The following is a 19736-nucleotide window of genomic DNA, read 5'->3' as shown; positions in this document are numbered from 1 at the left end:
CTGCTGCAGCTCACCAGCCAGCAGCTGCCGCTCACCCGCCAGCACCTCCGGCGCTTCTCCCGCGCTGCGGCACCGCTGCCGCTCCCCACGGGGCAGCACCAATGGTGGCCGCAGCCGGCAGCGGCAGCTCCTCGCTGTGCCTCGGCAGCGCCCAGGGGGAGGAGCTGCCGCGCTCCCGGTGCCTCCGATTGGCTGTTGCGCCCAGCTGTGGGCGGAACTTCCTGACACGTGGCCGCTGCACGTGGAAGGGCCGGGCCAGGGGCTCCAGCGCAGCGCTCTCTGCTCGCCCAGGCCCCAGGAGCCTGCCCGGGCCGGCGCTCGGCAGCTTCCTCTGCTTCCAGCTCGGCTTCAGCCTTCTGCTCTGCATCCCTGTTGTCTCGGCTGCCAGCTGGGGTGGGGTGGGGTGAGGGAGTCTCTGGGGCTGAGCTGCGGATCCTGGGGGGGCGGTGGGGATTGCCTGGGGCTGGCGCGGGGCTCCTTGAGTTGGGATCGAGATCCCCTGGAGCTGAGGAGGGGATCCCGAGGTGGGGATCGGAATGGCCGGGGGCTGAGGGTTGTGTCGCGGCGTGGGGATCAGGGAGCGGGGTGTGCGGGCTCGGGCTGGTGAAGGGTTTGTGGGGTAGGGGTCGGTGGGGCTCGGGGGAGCCTCTGTGGGGTTCCAGGGGGAATCATCGGTGGGGGTTGGCCTGGGGGCTCCTGGGGACATGCGAGGGGCTGTGTGGGGCACGGGGGAGGTGTGTAGGGGGAGTGGGTAGCGTCTGTGCTGTTGTGGGAGGGGTGTGCGCGGCTGTGGGGCCATCGGTGGGGCTGGGGAGGGCTGGGTGTGCTTGGGGGTTCCTTGTGCTGCTGTGCTGCTGAATCCCCCTGCTAGGGGCAGCTGCAGGCCCCCTTTGGCTGCTGCTGTGTTGCAGGCGGAGCCAGTGGTGGGCTGCAGGGGGCTGGCCCTGTGTCCCTCTGCTCCCTGCTGCCCTGGCAGCAGAGCTGAGCTGGAGCAGCACTGTGGCGGCTGCTGTGGCCAGGAGAGGTGGTGGGCAGCGTGGGGGCTGGCTCGCAGCAGAGGCTCCCGTGGGGGGGTGTGGGGGAGCTTTGGGGGCTTGGAGCCTTTGTGCTGGCAGCTGCCGGGCGGATGCTGTGCTCAAGGGCAGCGCCTTGCTTCCCTGCAGGAGCTGCTATTGCACCACTGCTGGTGGAGGGCCTGCCCCTGCCGCCCTGTGCTGGCCTTGGCCTTAGCCTGTGAGCAGGGCTGGAGGTGCCCCCTGGGCACAGCCCCATGTGGGGCAGGCTGGAGGTGCAGCAGTGCTGGGGGGAGGGGCAGGCTGCAGCCTGCTGTGCTCTGGCACAGCCTTTGCCCCAGCTGGGTGCTGCCCCAGCCAGGATTGGTCCCTGTTGCTGTCCTGGCAGAGGAGAGGACCCCAGTGGCATCCTGCAGCAGAGAGGGTTCAGGGGGTGCTGGGTGGGCTCTGGCAGTACCAGACATGGCTCCTCCTGCCCCACAGCCCCTGCCTCCTCACCTCTGTGCCTGCACAGAAGTTGTACACAGTGCACACTGAGCTGCTCCATCCTCATGCTGGTTCCTGCTCATTTACATTCAGCTGCTCTTGTCCACACCTGGCAGTGTCGTCTGTATGTTTGTGTATATACTGTAAATACTGCATAGTGTATATTTTTATTGCATTTCATTCTGCTTGTAAAATCCAGCTTCTCATTGGCTTTTCTGACTGAGTCTATCTGTGCTTTATGTGGTGGGAGGATTAAACCTTCACACTGCCACATCATTTTGGTGGGTACATGTGGCCGGTTGACGTTGCCCCCTTAAGAAAGGGAATATGGTGGACGGAAGTTGGTAAACGGAAGGAATAGTCTAAACTAATTTCATTGGACGAGTGGGAGGAAGCACTTCTGAGCTGGGACTATACTGGACATTTCCAGCACTTCTCAGTCAGTCTTGCTTCCGCCTTTCTACGGTGCGGCTGCTCTCTGTCCCTGTGCTGGGCTTTCTGCCAAGGCTCCGGCCTTGAGAGAAAAACTGATAAGGCCTGTATTAACTCCTTTCCAATTAACACAAAACTGCTTTTAACTTCTTTCTTTCGTTCTCTCTCTCTTCTAACCTAATCTGGGGAAAGGGGGGAGAGCGGAGGTGGGGGACCCCTCTCTGCCGAGAGGGGTTACTCTCATTTCTGTGTTACTCTGTTGTATATCTTTGTATATATTGTAAATATTGTAAATTTGTAAATATTTCCCTGCAAAACCCTACATCGCTTTGTAAATATAGCTCCACTGCTTTGCTAATTCAGCTTGCGAGTTTTTTTTTTCCTTTCCCTTCAATATTTTTTCCCTTTTACTTTACAAGGGGGAAGGGAAGAGGCTTCTTGGCCTTACCCCTTCCAAACCCACCACAGTACAGAAGGCACAGTCATCCACCTCCGGGTAGCCAGGGAGACCCAAAGCTCCAGTGGCAGTTCTGGCAGTCCCAACTCATCACTGTAATTATTCTCATCACCATGAATTGCTGTTTAGAAGGGCAGGAGGCTTTTGTTCCTGCTGGAGCCGCCAGCCTTGGAGAAATTCAGTGAAAGAAGGGAGATTTTGGTTGTCTGTTGCATAGCCCCTCTCGGGAGTCGCGACTGCCCCAACAGAATGAGTGTGGCACTAGCACTATTTGTACCTGTCCTCCAGTGTGGGCCTATCACTGGCATGACTGCGGCAGTGCTTGGTAAGATTACACTTCTGGGTGAACCTCTTGCCGCAGTCACGGCAGGTGAAGGGCTTCTCACCAGTGTGACTGCGGCGGTGATTGCTCAGGTTGCTGCTCATAGTGAAGATCTTGCCACACTCGGCGCAGGGGAAGAGGCTCTCTCCAGTGTGGATACGGCGATGAATGTTCAGGTAGTAGCTGCATTTGAAAATCTTGCCGCAGTCGGCACAGGGGAACAGCCTCTCACCACTGTGGATACGGCGGTGACTGTTCAGGTTGGATCTGCTTTTGAAACTCTTGCCGCAGTCGGCACAGCTGTACGGCTTCTCTCCAGTGTGGATGCGGTGGTGAATACTCAGGTACGAGCGGGTGTTGAAACTCTTGCCGCAATCGGCACAGCTGTACAGCTTCTCACCACTGTGGATGCGGCGGTGAATATTCAGGTACGAGCTGCTATTGAAACTCTTGCCACAGTCAGCACACCTGTACGGCTTCTCACTGCTGTGGATGGGTTGGTGACGGATAAATGATGACCTCGTGGTGAAGCTCTTGCCACACTGTGCACAGGTGAAGGGCTTCTCTCCAGTGTGGATGCGGCGATGAGTATTCAGGTGGGAGCTGCGGTTGAAAGTCTTGCCACAGTCACCACAGCCGTACAGCTTCTCACCGCTATGGATGAGTTGGTGCTGGATGAATTGGTAGCTTGTGGTGAAGCTCTTGCCACACTCTGCACAGGGGAACAGATTCTCTCCGGTGTGGATACGGCGGTGAATGTTCAGCTTGGCGATACAGTTGAAGGTATTGCCACAGTCAGCGCAGCTGTACGGCTTCTCACCAGTGTGGATGTGGCGGTGGCGGATGAGAGCAGAGCTGACCCTGAAGCTCTTGCCACAGTCAGCACAGCTGTACAGCTTCTCACAGATGTGGATGCGTTGGTGACGCATAAATGCTGACCTCGTGGTGAAGCCCTTGCCGCACTCTGCACAGGTGAAGGGCTTCTCTCCAGTGTGAATACGGCGATGAGCATTCAGGTGGGAGCTGCAGTTGAATGTCTTGCTGCAGTCAGCACAGCCATATGGCTTCTCACCGCTGTGGATGAGTTGGTGCCGGATGAATTGGGAGCTTGTGGTGAAGCTCTTGCCGCACTCTGCACAGGGGAACAGATTCTCTCCGGTGTGGATACGGCGGTGGATGGCGAGTGTGGAGCTACGGTTGAAGGTCTTGCCACAGTCAGCACAGCCATACGGCTTCTCACCGCTGTGGATGAGTTGGTGCCGGATGAATTGGGAGCTTGTGGTGAAGCTCTTGCCGCACTCTGCACAGGGGAACAACTTCTCTCCAGTGTGGATACGGCGGTGGATGGCAAGGGTGGAGCTGTGCTTGAAGCTCTTCCCACAGTTGGCACATTGGAACAGCCTCTCAGCAGTGTGGACAAGGCGGTGAATGCTCAGGCTGGTCCTCTTGGTGAAGCTCTTGCCGCACTCTGCACAGGGGAACAGCTTGTCTCCGGTGTGGATATGGCGATGAGCATTCAGGTGGGTGCTGCGGTTGAAAGTCTTGCCGCAGTCGGCACAGCCGTACGGCTTCTCACCACTGTGGATGAGTTGGTGCTGGATGAATTGGGAGCTTGTGGTGAAGCTCTTGCCACACTCTGCACAGGGGAAAAGCTTCTCTCCAGTGTGGATACGGTGGTGGATGGCAAGGGTGGAGCTGTGCTTGAAGCTCTTGCCACAGTTGGCACATGGGAACAGCCTCTCAGCAGTGTGGACAAGGCGGTGAATGCTCAAGCTGGTCCTCTTGGTGAAGTTCTTGCCGCACACTGCACAGGGGAACAACTTCTCTCCAGTGTGGATACGGCGGTGGATGGCAAGGGTGGAGCTGTGCTTGAAGCTCTTCCCACAGTTGGCACATGGGAACAGCCTCTCAGCAGTGTGGACAAGGCGGTGAATGCTCAAGCTGGTCCTCTTGGTGAAGTTCTTGCCGCACCCTGCACAGGGGAACAGCTTGTCTCCGGTGTGGATACGGCGATGAGCATTCAGGTGGGTGCTGTGGCTGAAAGTCTTGCCGCAATCGGCACAGCTGTACGGCTTCTCACCACTGTGGATGAGTTGGTGCTGGATGAATTGGGAGCTTGTGGTGAAGCTCTTGCCGCACTCTGCACAGGGGAAAAGCTTCTCTCCAGTGTGGATACGGCGGTGGATGTTGAGGGTGGAGCTGGTTATAAAGCTCTTGCCACAATCACCACAGATGAGGGGCCAGGTGCCAGGGTGGGGGCAGTAGTGCTGCACTGGCTCTGAGCCAGATGAGAAGCTCTGCCCACACTCTGGGCACTGATTCAGCTGCTTGGGTGGCACTGATGGGGCTGCAGGTGCTTTCTCCTCATATACCTTCTCCCCCTCCTCTTTGTCATCCTGGTCATTTTCATTTTCATGCCCATCATCATCATCGCTGTCATAGTGATTGTCCTCATAGTCATCGCCCTCCATCTTGTCCTCTTCCTCCTCTTCCTTGGGGATGCGATAGAGCTGCTCCATTTTGGTCTCTGGGTTGTTCTTCTCCCAGCTCTTGTCTGGGTCCTTCTCTGAGGCTATGCTGGTTGGGGAAGAGGTCACTTCCCTAGGGAAGATGGAAGCACCTGACTGCAGGAGCTCAAACCCTGAGATCCTGCCCTGCTCAGAACAGCCCTCAACAGTCAACACCTCCCAGCACCCAATATTTGGCTATGACAAGGAATAGACAGGAACACCAAAGCCCCAGCCCCAGCCATGGTGGGGGAGTCAAACCTCTACTACCTGTGCTGAGACCCTGGCTTCCTGGGCTGGGAGTGATGAGACACCCCAGGACTTACACAGCAGTCTCATCCTCCCTGTTCCCAAGCCTGCTAGCACTGGCAGAGTGGTTTCTGGCCCAGGCTGTACCTTTCAATCTCTCCTGCTTCAGACAATAGAGGCAGCATTGCTGACCTCACAACAGACCCTCATCAGCCTGGTGGAGCTCCAGACTCCCACCACAGCTGACATCAGTCAGAGCTCCCAGTGAGTGAGATGTGGTAGGTAGAAAGCTCTGGAGGAGGTTGGGAGGTGCCACAGGAGTCAGTCGGGGGCTGGGGTCCCTCTGTTGTCCCAGTCTGAGTTGTTTTACCTGCTGGGCTGTCCCAAGGAGCAGATCTGCAAACTCTGCTGTTGCCCAGCCCAGAGGCGCAGATGTGATGGACAGAAGGACACTGACCCTGTAAGAGAGAAGCAAAGGGCTCAGAGAAGAAGATTGACCTCCAAGGGATGGCTCAGCACTGCCCGTGGCCGGAGCTGGGCCTTGCTGAGGGTGCAGATGGACAGGACTTCAGGCCAGACTCAGCTCCTTGCCCAGCACACAGAAATCTGCAGGGCGGCACCACAAGAGAGCTGCCTCCAGCCAGCCACTCCCAGGCCTCTGCTGCAGCTGTGTCTTACAGCAGCTCTTGCTTTGGACTCAGCTCTCCTTCCTGGCCCTGACCACAGACCCCACTCCAGCCCACTCTGTATTTGGTTCTGCTCTGCAGGCACCTCCTGCCACCAGGACCCTGTCCAGGGCCACCTCTGTGCTGACCACTCCTCCACAGAAGGTCAGTGAAGCCCTGAGGACACAAAGAAAGGGATGTTCATGATTCCTGCAGCTGCAGGAAAGGGGAAAGGACTTGGTCAGCTTCTTGCAAAATCTGCTCAGCCCTCACTGTGATGCAGGAGGAGTCTCCTTTTATCTCCTGAAATGCTGCCTGATTCTGGTATTTCCTGCACACATTCACCACGTGGGCCCTTGATCCTGCCCCTTTCTGTGGGGGACAAGGCCTTGTGGCACATTAAAGGCCAATCCCCACAAGGCCTAATTCCTGCCTGACCATTCCCAGCCCATCCATGTCCCCGGTGGCTTTGCCGTCCCATGGCCCTGTGTCCCACAGCTCCACTGCCACTGCAGCTGGAAGGGTGGAGTGGAGAATGTTGTGGCTGAGGAAGCATCTAAAGAAGTGGACTGAAAGCAGGAGAATGGAAGGTCCCTGAGACTAAAGGCTGGAATGAGCTGGAGGACTGAAAGAACATCAAGCCCGGGGGAAGGGTTACAGAACAGGGGTGGGTAGGGACCCTGCAGCCACCTCATGCAGGAATTGTTGAAATGGGACAAGAGAGAGAGACCTCAGGTGACTCCTGACATGGGGTATGGGGTGGGGTGTCTGGGTAAGATCCCCAAGTGCCTGCTTGCGCTGTGCTGGATGTCAGGAGACTGTCCTGATCCAGGCAGGCTTTGGGGTGTTTCAGCTTCCAGGATCAGCTGCTGCCAGTACCATTGTAGGGAGGAGTCAGGCAGAGCCACGCGGCTGCTGAACTAATCCCTCCCACCCCCCCTGCTGACTTCAAACTCTATCTGTCCATCTGCTCCATCTACACTCAGATTGTGTCCTCTGAGAGGCCCCAAAGCCCCACCAAGGGACACAAAAATGATCAGGGGGTTGGAACAGCTCTGCTACAAGGACAAGCTGAGGGAGCTGGTGGGTGTTCAGCCTGGAGAAGAGAAGGCTCTGGGGAGACCTAATAGTGACCTTCCAGTACCTGAAGGGACTACAAGAAGGATGGAGAGAGACTGTTTCCAAGGGCCTGCAGGGACAGGACCAGGGCCAATGGCTTCAAAGAGAGCAGAGCACATAGAGATTGGATGTGAGGAGCAAGTTCTGCACCAGGAGGCTGCTGGAACACTGCAACAAGTTGCCCAGGGAGGTGGTTGTGGCCCCACCCCTGGAGATCTTCAAGGTGAGGCTGGACAGAGCTCAGGGCAACCTGATCTAGTGGATGATGTCCCTGCTGAGTGCACGGGGGCTTGGAGTGGATGAACTTTGCAGGTCACTTCCAACCCAAACCAGTGTGATTCTAGGAGGAGGAGGAGCTGCCCCAGCCCCCTGGCAAGCTGAGCCTTCAAACTGTGCAGTGTAGGGGAATCCACCACTGTCCTTGGGAGTTACAAAATGAAGACAGAACAAAACGCTCTCTTCTAACAAATCATAGTTGATATCAGAGAGAAAAGTCACCTGCACCAGAACACCTCTGGGACATACAAACTGTGGATTAGACTCAACCATCACAGCTCTAAAATTAACTTACAGAAACCCCATGTTGGTTAGTGTGGGGTTTAAACCTGTGAAAATATGCTGTCCTCCTTAGACTGACTTGAGGGCACCCTCAGCCAGTTTGCCAACGACACCAGGCTGTGTGGGGCAGCAGACACACTGGAGAGAAGGGATCCATCCAGAGGGACCTGGACAGGCTGCCCAGCTGGGCCCAAGCCAACCTCATGATGTTCAACCAGACCAAGTGCAAGGTCCTGCAGCTGGGTCAGGGCAATCCCAGGCACGGATATAGGCTGGACAGGGACTGGCTGGATAGCAGCCCTGAAGGAAATGACCTGGAGGTGCTGCTGGAAGAGAAGCTCAACAGGAGCCAGCAGTGAGCACTTGCAGCCCAGACAGCCAATCACATCCTGGGCTGCAGCCAGAGAAGGGTGGCCAGCAGCGCCAGGGAGGTGATTCTGCCCCTCTGCCCCACTCTGGTGAGACCACACCTGGAGCTCTGTGTCCAGTTCTGGAGCCCCAAAGCAGTTTCACAGTTTTGCTTATTTCGAGTTTCATTCATTGAAGCTCTGCTAAGTGTGCAAATCCAAGGATTCAGAGAATGGTTTGGGCTGGAAGGGACCCCAAAGATCAGCCAGCTCCACCCCCCTGCCATGGGCAGGGACACCTTCCACCAGACCAAGCTGCTCAAGCCCTCATCCAACCTGCCCCTCAACACCTCCAGGGAGGGGGCAGCCAGCACCTCCCTGGGCAACCTGCTCCAGGGTCTCACCACCCCCACTCCAAACAATTTCCTCTCAAGCTCCACTCCAAATCTGCCCTCCTCAAGCTTCAATCCATTCCCCCTTGTCTCATCACTACAAGCCCCTGACAAAAGTCCCTCCCCAGCTCTCCCACAGCCCCCAGCAGGTACCACAAGGCTGCTCCAAGCTTCCCAGGAGCCTTCTCCTCTCCAGTCTCAACAGCCACAACTCTTCCAGCCCACCCCCAGAGGGGAGGTGCCCCAGCCCTCCCACCACCCCTGTGGCCTCCTCTGAATTCCCTCCAACAGCTCAAAATCTTGGGGGCACCAGAACTGGACACAGCACTCCAGGAAGGAACACAGAATGCTGGCAGGAGAGAAACCATTGGAGCAAAAGCTTCAAAGTGTGGTCAGATTCTGAAACTGAAGGGTGAAAAGAGGAAGGACCAAACTGATCCAGGAGACAGAGCCAACACCTGGGGCTGCACAAAACAACCATCAGGACTTTCAAGCAACAGCAGACCTGGAGCTGGGCTGCAAAGCTCTAGAGAAGAACACCAGCCCAGAGGGTGCCCAGTGCCCCAGGGATTGAAAAGCCCAGGCTGTCACTCTCCTACTGCAGAGGGAAAGGCTGAGTTGGCCACAAGAAGACAAACATTTCCCCCCACAAATCCATGCACAGGAGTTGAGTTTTAACCTACTTGAAACCCTCTTCTGGGAGCAGGAGTTCCTCTGTCCACATCTCCATCAAGAGAACAAGGCCCTGAAGGCTCTCCTACACTCCACAGCTCGGATCCACACCCAGACAGCTTTGCCACCCAGGAGCCCTGAAGCTTCCTTCTCAGCACTTCTCTTTCCAAGTCTCACCTCCATTGTGCGCTCTCAGGACACCGCAAACTAACCCAAAAAGGCTCCATGTGACAGCACTGCTGGGAGTAATCCCAGGGAATTCCAAGTGAAAGCTATAACCCCAGAAGGGAAAAACCCTCTCAACAGGACTCTCTCCCATTTGTAGCAGGGGAGAATTAATTGGGGTTTGATTAGAAACAGCCAGCTGCCAAGGGCTGCCTGGGAACAATTGGTGTTTGTGCCCCGCTGCCCAGGGGTGCCAGGCAACGCTTGGTGGGAGCCCAGAAGCTCCCAGCTGCATGCTAAGGGGAAGGGACAACCTCTGTCTGTAGCCCCTTTGGCTATGAAACCGAGGGGGGACAGGAAGGTGTTGACATCCTGGGATGGCCGCAAAAGACCTTCAAGCTCTCGCTGGACCGCTAACAGAGCTGAGGGAGATGAAGATGAGGAAGGCTATTGCTGGGCAGGGGGCGTGCGAGCCCCTGAGCGGGCTGTGTGCATGGGCAGCAGGGGGAGGAGTTACAGAACACGACTGAGAAATAGGGGAGGGGCTTTGGCTCCACACCCCAGGCTCCTGCGACGCCCTGGCCCCACAGCTTCTGACCTTGCTTCCTGCCAGCAGAGCTGACAAAAGCTCTGCACAGCTCTCAGCCTGCAGGCAGAGAGCAAAAGCTCCTCCTGCCCTGAGCCTTTCTGTGTTCAGCAAACCCTGAGAGGAATTGGAAATGAGTCAGGAAACCATTAGGGAGTATTTATACCAAAAGAGATTGGAGGGCACACAGGGGTTTGAAGCAGCCAGCAGAGGGGGCTGGGGCCGGGGCCAGACCCTGCAGGGCACCAATGGCTGCGGTTGCTAACAGAGCAGCAGCCAGGGGGGCCTGCAGCTGCCCCTAGCAGGGGGATTCAGCAGCACAAGCAACCTCCAAACACACCCACCCCTCCTGTGTCCCACCGATGGCCCCAGAACCGCACAGACCCCTCCCACAACAGCGCAGACACCACCCACTGACCCTACACACCTCCCCTGTGCCCCACAGCCACCCCTAGAGCCACCCAGACCCCCCCCAAACTGCCCAAACCACCTCCAACACCAGAGACCCCCTCCCCAGCTACCCACAGCCCAACAGAGGTTGCCAGAATCACACAGACCCCTCCAGACCTGGTTGAGGGGTCAGGGGCACAAATAATTTTTTCACCAATACCCTTAACTGCAGGAGGGAATACAGTAAGGAACAGGTCAGCAGCTATAGTTAACAAGTGGCTTAGAGACTGGTGCAGTCAAAAGAATTTTGGTTTTTTTGATATTGGGAAACTTTCTACTGCACCAGGCCAGCTGGCAACAGACAGAGTACATCTGTCCCAGAGAAGGGGAAAGATCACTGTATATGAGAACGGACTGTCCCCTAAAGGTAAAAAGATCCTGGGTAGGGAATTGGCGGGTCTCATCGACAGGGCTTTAAACTAGTTTCAAAAGGGGAAGGGGCTGAAAATAATCCTCTCAGACAAGAGTCTGGGGGCAACAAGCTAGAGTCGGAGGTGAAACCAGCAGCCCAGCTGAAGTGCATGTACACTAATGCACGAAGCATGGGTAACAAACAGGAGGAGCTGGAAGCCTTGATGCAGCAGGAAAATTATGATGTAGTTGCCATCACAGAGATGTGGTGGGACGACTCACATGACTGGAGCGCTGCAATTGACGGTTACAAGCTCTTCAGGAGAGACAGGCGAGGAAGAAGGGGTGGAGGGGTGGCCCTTTACATCAGGAAGGCACTAGATGCCATTGAGATGGAGATTAGGGACAATCGGGTTGAATGCTTGTGGATAAGAATTAGAGGGAAGACCAGCAGGGCAGACACCCTGGTTGGAGTCTGTTAGAGACCACCCAACCAGGAGGAAGATGTTGACGAAGCATTCTATAGGCAGCTTAGGGCTGTCTCAAGATCTCCAGACCTTGTTCTCATGGGCGACTTCAACCTGCCTGACATCTGCTGGGAACTCAACACGGCAGAGAGGAGACAGTCTAGAAGGTTCTTAGAATGCATGGAGGACAGCTTCTTATCCCAGGTGCTGTGAGAGCCTACCAGGGGCAAGGCTATGCTTGACCTCCTCTTCACCAACAGGGAGGGACTGGTGGGCGATGTGGTGGTTGGAGGGTGTTTGGGGTCCAGTGACCACGAGATAATTGAATTCTCGGTTTTTGGTCAAGCCAAGAGGGGCGGCAAGAAGACCTCCACTCTGGACTTCCGGAGGGCAGACTTTGGGTTACTCAAGGAACTAATTCAGAGGGTTCCTTGGGATAAAGCCCTTAAAAACAAAGGGGTCCAGGAGAGCTGGACCTACTTCAATGAAGAATTGTTGAAGGCTCAGGGACAAGCTGTGCCAATGTGCCGGAAGATGAGCCGCCGGGGCAGACGGCCAGCCTGGATGGTTCATGAACTTTTAATGGAACTGAGGGAAAAAAAGAGGGTGCATCACCTTTGGAAGAGAGGGGAGGCAACCCACAGAATGTTTAAGGATGTTGTAAGGTCTTGTAGGAAGAAAATTAGGGAGGCAAAAGCACACTTGGAGCTTAAACTGGCCTCTACTGTGAAGCACAAGAAAAAGTCCTTCTATAAATACATTAATAGTAAGAGGAAGGGGAAGGACAACCTCCACTCTTTGGTGGATACAGAGGGGAACATTGCAACAAAGGATGAGGAAAAGGCAGAGATACTTAACAACTTCTTTGCCTCAATTTTTACTAGAAGGGCAGAACGTCTTCCTGACAGCTGGCCTGCAGAGCTGGCAGAAGGAGCCAGGGAGCTGCACAGTTTCCCTATGTTCCATGAGGAGGTGGTTGGAACTCTCCTTAGCAGCTTGGATCCCCACAAGTCCATGGGACCAGATGGGATTCATCCTAGGGTGCTGAGAGAGCTGGCAGATGAGCTGGCCAAGCCACTCTCCATAATTTTCCAGCAGTCCTGGCTCACAGGCAAGGTCCCAGAGGACTGGAAGCTGGCCAACGTGGTGCCCATCCATAAGAAGGGCCGGTTGGATGAGCCAGGGAATTACAGGCCTGTCAGCCTGACCTCAGTGCCAGGCAAGATCATGGAACAGGTCATCCTGAGTGCAATAACACAACACTTACAGGATGGCCAAGGGATCAGGCCCAGCCAGCAAGGATTTAGGAAAGGCAGGTCCTGCCTGACCAAACTGATCTCCTTCTATGATCAGGTGACCCGCCTGGTGGATGGGGGGAGGCCTGTGGATGTAGTTTACCTGGACTTCAGCAAGGCCTTTGACACCGTCCCCCATAGCAAACTCCTGGCCAAGCTGTCAGCCCATGGCTTGGACGGGAGCACACTGCGATGGGTTAGGAACTGGCTGGATGGCCGAGCCCAGAGAGTGGTGGTGAATGATGCCACATCCAGCTGGCAGCCAGTCACTAGTGGTGTGCCCCAAGGATCAGTGCTGGGCCCAGTGCTCTTTAACATCTTTATTGATGATCTGGATGAGGGCATTGAGTCCATCATCAGTAAATTTGCTGACGACACCAAGCTGGGGACAGGACTTGATCTGCTGGAGGGTAGAGAGGCTCTGCAGAGGGACCTGGACAGGCTGGACAGATGGGCAGAATCCAACGGCATGAGATTGAACACATCCAAGTGCCGGGTTCTGCACATTGGCCTCAACAACCCCATGCAGTGCTACAGGCTGGGGTCAGAGTGGCTGGAGAGCAGCCAGGCAGAGAGGGACCTGGGGGTGCTGGTTGATGGTAGGATGAACATGAGCCTGCAGTGTGCCCAGGCAGCCAAGAGGGCCAATGGCATCCTGGCCTGCATCAGGAACAGTGTGGCCAGCAGGAGCAGGGAGGTCATTCTGCCCCTGTATACTGCACTGGTTAGGCCACACCTCGAGTACTGTGTCCAGTTCTGGGCCCCTCAGTTTAGGAAGGATGTTGACTTGCTGGAATGAGTCCAGGGAAGGGCAACAAAGTTGGTGAGGGGTTTGGAACACAAGCCCTATGAGGAGAGGCTGAGGGAGCTGGGGTTGCTCAGCCTGGAGAAGAGGAGATTCAGGGGTGACCTTATCACTCTCTACAACTACCTGAAGGGAGGTTGTAAACAGGCGGATGATGGTCTCTTCTCCCAGGCACCCAGTACCAGAACAAGAGGACACATTCTCAGGCTGCGCCAGGGGAGGTTCAGGTTGGATGTTAGGAAGAAGTTCTATACAGAAAGAGTGATTCCACTATGGAATGGGTTGCCCGGGGAGGTGGTGAGGTCGCCGTCATTGAAGGTGTTCAGAAGGAGAATTCATGGGGTGCTTGGTGCCATGGGTTAGCTGTTTGGGTGGGTTGGATTGGTTGATGGGTTGGACACGATGATCTTGAAGGTCTCTTCCAACCTGGTTTGGTTTATTTTAATCAAGTTTTATTCTAATAAAGACCTGCACAGAGCCCCTCTCGGAAGCCCAGGACTCCCCACTCCAAACCTCATGCCCCCTCCCCACACAACAGCCACACAGAGGCTCCCCCAGCACCACCAACTCCTACTGCTACAGGCATTGGATCACATAGGTAAGTCTATGGACAAGGCTAGGTATTAGGAGGAGGAGAGGTACTAGGTGTATGTATCAGAGTCAGTATGAGGAGCCAAGTGTGTACTGCAGAACAGAGCAGCAAAGTCATTTCTGAACCTGACCTTGCAGCTCTGGTAAACTCTTCCAAGCATTTCAGAACAGGCAGCAGCAGGCCAGAGGAAGCAGCTCATCATCAGGATGATAAAGGAGCTCCTTAGCAAGCACCACATAAAGGAAAGAATCTGTTCAAGGCTAGGGCCTATGACACCTGGCAAGAAGGCAACTGAAGGCCAAGCAGCCAAAGCAGTTCAGAGGTACAAGGTGAAAAGCACAGCTGTGAGGAAGACAACTTGCCTCATCCCAGCACCCCTACTCCCCACCACCAGATGGCTTCCCGCAGGCACAGAAGGAAGGAACGCTGGGGAGGGACAATGCAAATGGCTTCTGAGAACTAATTGTCCTAACCCCCCATTGAGTGGGATGGGAATGACCCTGTGTGGTTGGCTGGACACTACACAAACCCCTCAGTGGCACTGCACGGTGTGCAGGCTCAGGGCAGCAATGCCTGAGCTCCCAGGGCCCCCATCCCCCCCTCAGGATCCCCCCTCAGCCAGACACACTCCCTCACCCCCCGGCAGCCGGCACCAAGGGGACACAGAGCAGGAGCAGAGCTCGGGGCAGCCCCTGGGGCTTGGCTCAGGAGCTGCTGGGGTACAGCAGTGCTCCCTGAGGCTATGGGATGGGGGCTGGGATAGGGGAGGGGAAGGTCGTGGGGCTGGGGAGGGGCAGTCTGGGGGGGCTCTGCTGGGGGCTGTGGGGTTGGGATCCCTTGGGGCTGGGGGTTGCAGTCAGGACCCTTTGGGGCTCAAGGGGGAAATCCTGTGGCAGGGGCTGGGGGGGTCTGGAGCATTTGGGGCTTGCATGGGGCCTGGCTGACCCTGGCACTCTGGGTGGGGCAGGAGCCACCCGGGCACCACAGGCCCCTGATGTGTCCCCAGCTGTGCCCCCACCCAGCAGCAGCTGCAGGAGGGGCTGGGGGTGCATCCTCCCCCTCCAGCCAGGACAACAAAGGCTCAAGGCCAAGGGAGAGAAGCAGAAGCTGGCAGCCAGCAAAGACAGGCTGGGGGGGCTGGGAGCTCAGGGGGGGCTGTGGGTCTGGGGTGAGGCTGACACCTCCTTAACCTCCCTGCCCAGCTCTGCAGAAGGCCCAGCAAAATGCCTCCCTGGAACCCTCAGTTACCCTCCTGCACCCCAAAACCATCCCCAAGGAACCCAGGATGTCCCCAGAGGAGTCCCCAGGTGGAGCTGAGGGAAGAACAGGAGGCTACTAAAACGCTGCTGCCCCATCTCTCTTCCTCACCCCTAGACAGGAAGGGCTCAAAACAGTGCTGCTATGGCCCTGCTGCTCAGAACCCCTCCAGACCCCCCCGGCCTGGGCTGGGGTCCTTTCCCACCAGCTGGAGCTCGGAGACCATTTTCAGTGCCTCTGGGACACTTTTGGGGTGCCAGGGGTGCACCTGAGGGTCCCAGGCAGCATTTTGGGGTCCTAGGCTGGTTCTGGTTCCCGGGAGGGCAGCTCAGGCTCCTGGCTTCTCACTTTGCTGTGCTGGGGGAACATTCTGAGCTGCAGGGGGCATTCTGGGCTGTGCCTTTGCTCCTCCTGCTTGGGGCAGGGGCCAGCCTGGGCTGCCCAGGGGGGCACAGGGGGTGCGGGGAGGCTGTTCGGGGCTTCAGGGCCGGAACTCCCCCCACACTCTCCCGCTCCCCGCAGCTGGCCGTGCTGGGGCAGCAGGGAAAGCAGCAAAGTCTCCGGGAGCCTGCCCGGGGCCTGCTTGCTGCCCTCCATGCAGCGCCCCCGGGGGGGGCCTGGCCGCGCCCTGCCGCCTGCTGCCCGAGGCCTGGCCGGAGGCGCCCAGCGCGGCCTGCGGCCACACAGCCTCAGCAGCGCCGCAGGAGGCTGCGGCAGCCAGGGGCAGCCGGGCCCCACCGACCCCCACCCGGCCCCAGGGGATCCTGAGCCCGGCCACAGCTTTCCCCCGAGCGTCCCAAAGCATCCAGGCTGCAGCCCTCAGCCCCAGGGGATCGCAACCCCGAGCCCAGGCTGCCTGCCTCCGCCCCAGGGCTGCCCCCCGCCCCGGGCAGACAAAGGCGACGCAGAGCAGGAGGCCGAGGGACGGCTCGCAGCTCAGGAAGCTGCCGACCGCCGGCCCCGGCAGGCTCCCGGGGCCCGGGCCAGCAGAGGCCGCAGCGGCCGAGGCTCCCCCCCGGCCCCCACAAGGCTCCAAGGCCTCAGCTCCCGCCGCGGCCCCGGGGCTCAACCATCTCGCAGCGCGCTCCGGGGCCCGCCCAGCCCCTGCCCCTGCCCCTGCCCCGCGCCGCTCCGCTCCCGCCGCCCTCAGCGCTCCCCGGCCCCTGCCGCAGCTCACCAGCCGGCAGCTGCCGCTCGCCCGCCAGCACCTCCGGCGCTTCTCCCGCGCTGCGGCACCGCTGCCGCTCCCCACGGGGCAGCACCAATGGCGGCCGCGGCCGGCAGCGGCAGCTCCTCGCTGTGCCTCGGCAGCGCCCAGGGGGAGGAGCTGCCGCGCTCCCGGCGCCTCCGATTGGCTGTTGCGCCCAGCTGTGGGCGGAACTTCCTGACACGCGGCCGCCGCATGCGGAACGGCCGGCCCGGGGGCTCCAGCGCAGCGCTCTCTGCTCGCCCAGGCCCCAGGAGCCTGCCCGGGCCGGCGCTCGGCAGCTTCCTCTGCTCCCAGCTCGGCTTCGGCCTCCTGCTCTGCGTCCCCGTTGTCTCGGCTGCCAGCTGGGGTGGGGTGAGGGGAGGGGAGGGAGTCTCTGGGGCTGAGCTGCGGATCCTGGGGGGGCGGTGGGGATTGCCTGGGGCTCCCGCGGGGGTGCTTGAGTTGGGATCGAGATCCCCTGGAGCTGAGGAGGGGATCCCGAGGTGGGGATCGGAATGGCCGGGGGCTGAGGGTTGTGTCGCGGCGTGGGGATCAGGGAGCGGGGTGTGCGGGCTCGGGCTGGTGAAGGGTTTGTGGGGTAGGGGTGGGTGGGGCTCGGGGGAGCCTCTGTGGGGTTCCAGGGGGAATCATCGGTGGGGGTTGTCCTGGGGGCTCCTGGGGACATGCGAGGGGCTGTGTGGGGCACGGGGGAGGTGTGTAGGGGGAGTGGGTGGCGTCTGTGCTGTTGTGGGAGGGGTGTGCGCGGCCTTGCTGCCCTGCAGGAGCTGCTGCAGCAGCTGGCAGAATTGCAGCAGCTGCTGGTGTGGGAAGGGCCAGGGCCTGCCCCTGCCGCCCTGTGCTGGCCTTGGCCTTAGCCTGTGAGCAGGGCTGGAGGTGCCCCCTGGGCACAGCCCCGTGTGGGGCAGGCTGGAGGTGCAGCAGTGCTGGGGGGAGGGGCAGGCTGCAGCCTGCTGTGCTCTGGCACAGCCTTTGCCCCAGCTGGGCGCTGCCCCAGCCAGGATTGGTCCCTGTTGCTGTCCTGGCAGAGGAGAGGGCCCCAGTGGCAGCCTGCAGCAGAGGAGAGAGTGTTCAGGGGATGCTGGGTGGGCTCTGGCAGCACCAGGCCTGGCTCCTCCTGCCCCACAGCCCCTGCCAGAGCTGTGCCCATGCAGAGAAGGGCTCTGCTCAGGTGCCCTCCCCTGTGCAGGTGAAGTCCTTTGTGAGGGCTTGGCTGTGCCAGGCCTTATGCCAGGGCTGGGCACAGGTCTCTGCAGGTCTCTGTGTGCACAGCTGGGGTCAGGCTTTGTCCCTGCCCTCAGGAAGCCCAAGCCCTGTGCCCAGCTTGCCCTCAGCAGGCATTTGTTAGTTAATTATAATAAAATATTTTAAGTCATAAGTAATTCTAATCAAATGTTATAAGCAAGCAGTAATTATGACAGAATAGGGTAATTGGTCATTGATTAGCATACAATATGGTAATTAATAATTACAATGAGATCTAAGTAATCCTCAAAATCTCTTCCCAGTGAGCTTTTGAGAGCTTTAAAGAGATCTTGAGGACTTTTGCAAAGTCTTCAAGAGGCTTTGCGGAATGTGGAAAGGTTTTGATGATTTTTCAGGGATCTTGGAAGAGCTTTGGGAACCCTAAGTGATGAAAGACTCTGCAGTAACATCAGGGAAGAGATCTGAATGCATCTTGGGGTGGTTGGAGGAAGTTGTAAGAGTTGTGAATGGTTTTGATGAGTTTGTTGAAGGCTGGGAGAGTTTTAAAGAGGTGCTGATGATTTGTAAGGCTGTTTGAAAGCTCTTGAAGTAGTTTTGAAGCCTGCCAACTAGATCAGTCAGCCGAGAGACTCACTAAGATCTCTCCAGAATTATTTGTTGAGAGTTTGTCAGAGATTTTCATGATAGCTCCAGAGGTTTTGAACAGTTCTGAAGGGATTTATTGGCTCTTGAATGATACAAAGAAAAAGACAAGCTCAGCAGCTCAGACTGCTCAGTTGCCTTCTGTAACAGTTTGTAAGCAGACCTGGACACGGGGGAAGATTTCCTCCTCAGCTCTGTGCCTGCACACAAGTTGTACACAGTTAGTGCACACTGAGCTGCTCCATCCTCATGCTGGTTCCTGCTCTTTTACATTCAGCTGCTCTTGTCCACACCTGGCAGTAGGCTTGGGAGGCTCTTCCTCGTGGTTGCATTCTTCCTTTTCACCTCTGCTCTTCTGGTTGTTGTTCTCCTGTTCTTCTGGTACTGTGGCTCCCCTCCCCTGGTTCAGTTGCTGTTGTGCTGCTTCCCTCCCTTGGTTCAGTTGCTGTGGTGCTGCTTCCCTGCCTTGGTTCAGTTGCTGTTGTGCTGCTTCCCTGCCTTGGTTCAGTTGCTGTTGTGCTGCTTCCCTGCCTTGGTTCAGTTGCTGTTGTGCTGCTTCCCTGCCTTGGTTCAGTTGCTGTTGTGCTGCTTCCCTGCCTTGGTTCAGTTGCTGTTGTGCTGCTTCCCTGCCTTGGTTCAGTTGCTGTTGTGCTGCTTCCCTCCCTTGGTTCAGTTCCTGTTGTGCTGCTTCCCTCCCTTGGTTCAGTTGCTGTGGTGCTGCTTCCCTCCCTTTGTTCAGTTCCTGTGGTGCTGCTTCCCTCCCTTGATTCTTTTCCTGTCCTGCTCAGTGCACCAGAATGCCATTGAATTATCAGGGATCTGAGCATATAACTATTCTGGGAGTCACTGGTGCATCTCAAGAGTTAGCTAAGGTAGAAGTTGATACAAGTTTAACTGATAAACAGTGGCAGAAGCCTCCTGTGGTGACCAGACCTGACACACCTTGTATTTTGGGAATTGATTTTCTGAGAGAAGAGCATTTCAAAGACCCTAATGGTTAATAATGGGCTTTGGGAGTAGCTTCTGTAGAAATTGATGGACAAAACCTGAAGCTATCTGTTAGACCTGAGCTTTCTGATGAATCTGCAGTTGTGGAACAACCCAAGATACAGGACATTAAGTTGCCGGTTGCTTCTCAGACTGTGCATCACAGAGAATACAGAACCAACCGTGACTCTTTGTTGCCCATTCAGAATCTGATTCGTCAGTTGGAGAGTCAGAAAGTCGTCAGCAAAACTCATTCACCTTTCAACAGTCCAGTGTGGCCTGTGCGGAAGCAGAATGGAGACTGGCGTCTGACAGTAGACTACCGAGCCCTGAATGAAGTAACTCCGCCTATGAGTGCAGCAGTACCAGACATGATGGAGCTACAGTATGAGCTGGAATCCAAAGAGGCCAAGTGGTATGCTACCATAAACATTGCTAATGCATTTTTCTCTATTCCCATAGCAGAGGAATGCAGGCCTCAGTTTGCCTTCACCTGGAGAGGAATCC

The 19736-nt window shown here is 57.1% G+C and overlaps 1 protein-coding gene across 3 annotated transcripts in view; it reads right to left on the bottom strand.

Moving 5' to 3' along the window:
• Positions 1-389: 389 nt before the first annotated feature.
• Positions 390-19736, bottom strand: part of LOC137458109 (zinc finger protein 850-like) — a 35720-nt gene continuing 16373 nt past the window's right edge. Inside the window, exons 1-3 of one of the 3 annotated variants that reach the window (XM_068169786.1) lie at positions 16365-16468; positions 5837-5924; positions 390-5311 (exon numbers count right to left, since the gene is read on the bottom strand). In XM_068169786.1, coding sequence (XP_068025887.1) covers positions 2656-5229 — 2574 coding nt within the window. In that variant the 5' untranslated portion in view covers positions 5230-5311; positions 5837-5924; positions 16365-16468 and the 3' untranslated portion in view covers positions 390-2655. Of the gene's footprint in view, positions 5312-5836; positions 5925-16364; positions 16469-19736 lie in introns of those variants that run through there. The other 2 variants (XM_068169787.1, XM_068169792.1) reach the window with 2 other exon arrangements.

This window comes from Melanerpes formicivorus, unplaced genomic scaffold, assembly GCF_026170545.1.
Source record: "Melanerpes formicivorus ecotype bairdi unplaced genomic scaffold, bMelFor1.0.p_v2 SCAF_224, whole genome shotgun sequence".
Lineage (NCBI taxonomy): Eukaryota > Metazoa > Chordata > Aves > Piciformes > Picidae > Melanerpes > Melanerpes formicivorus.
This window is presented reverse-complemented; position numbering and strand designations above follow the sequence as displayed.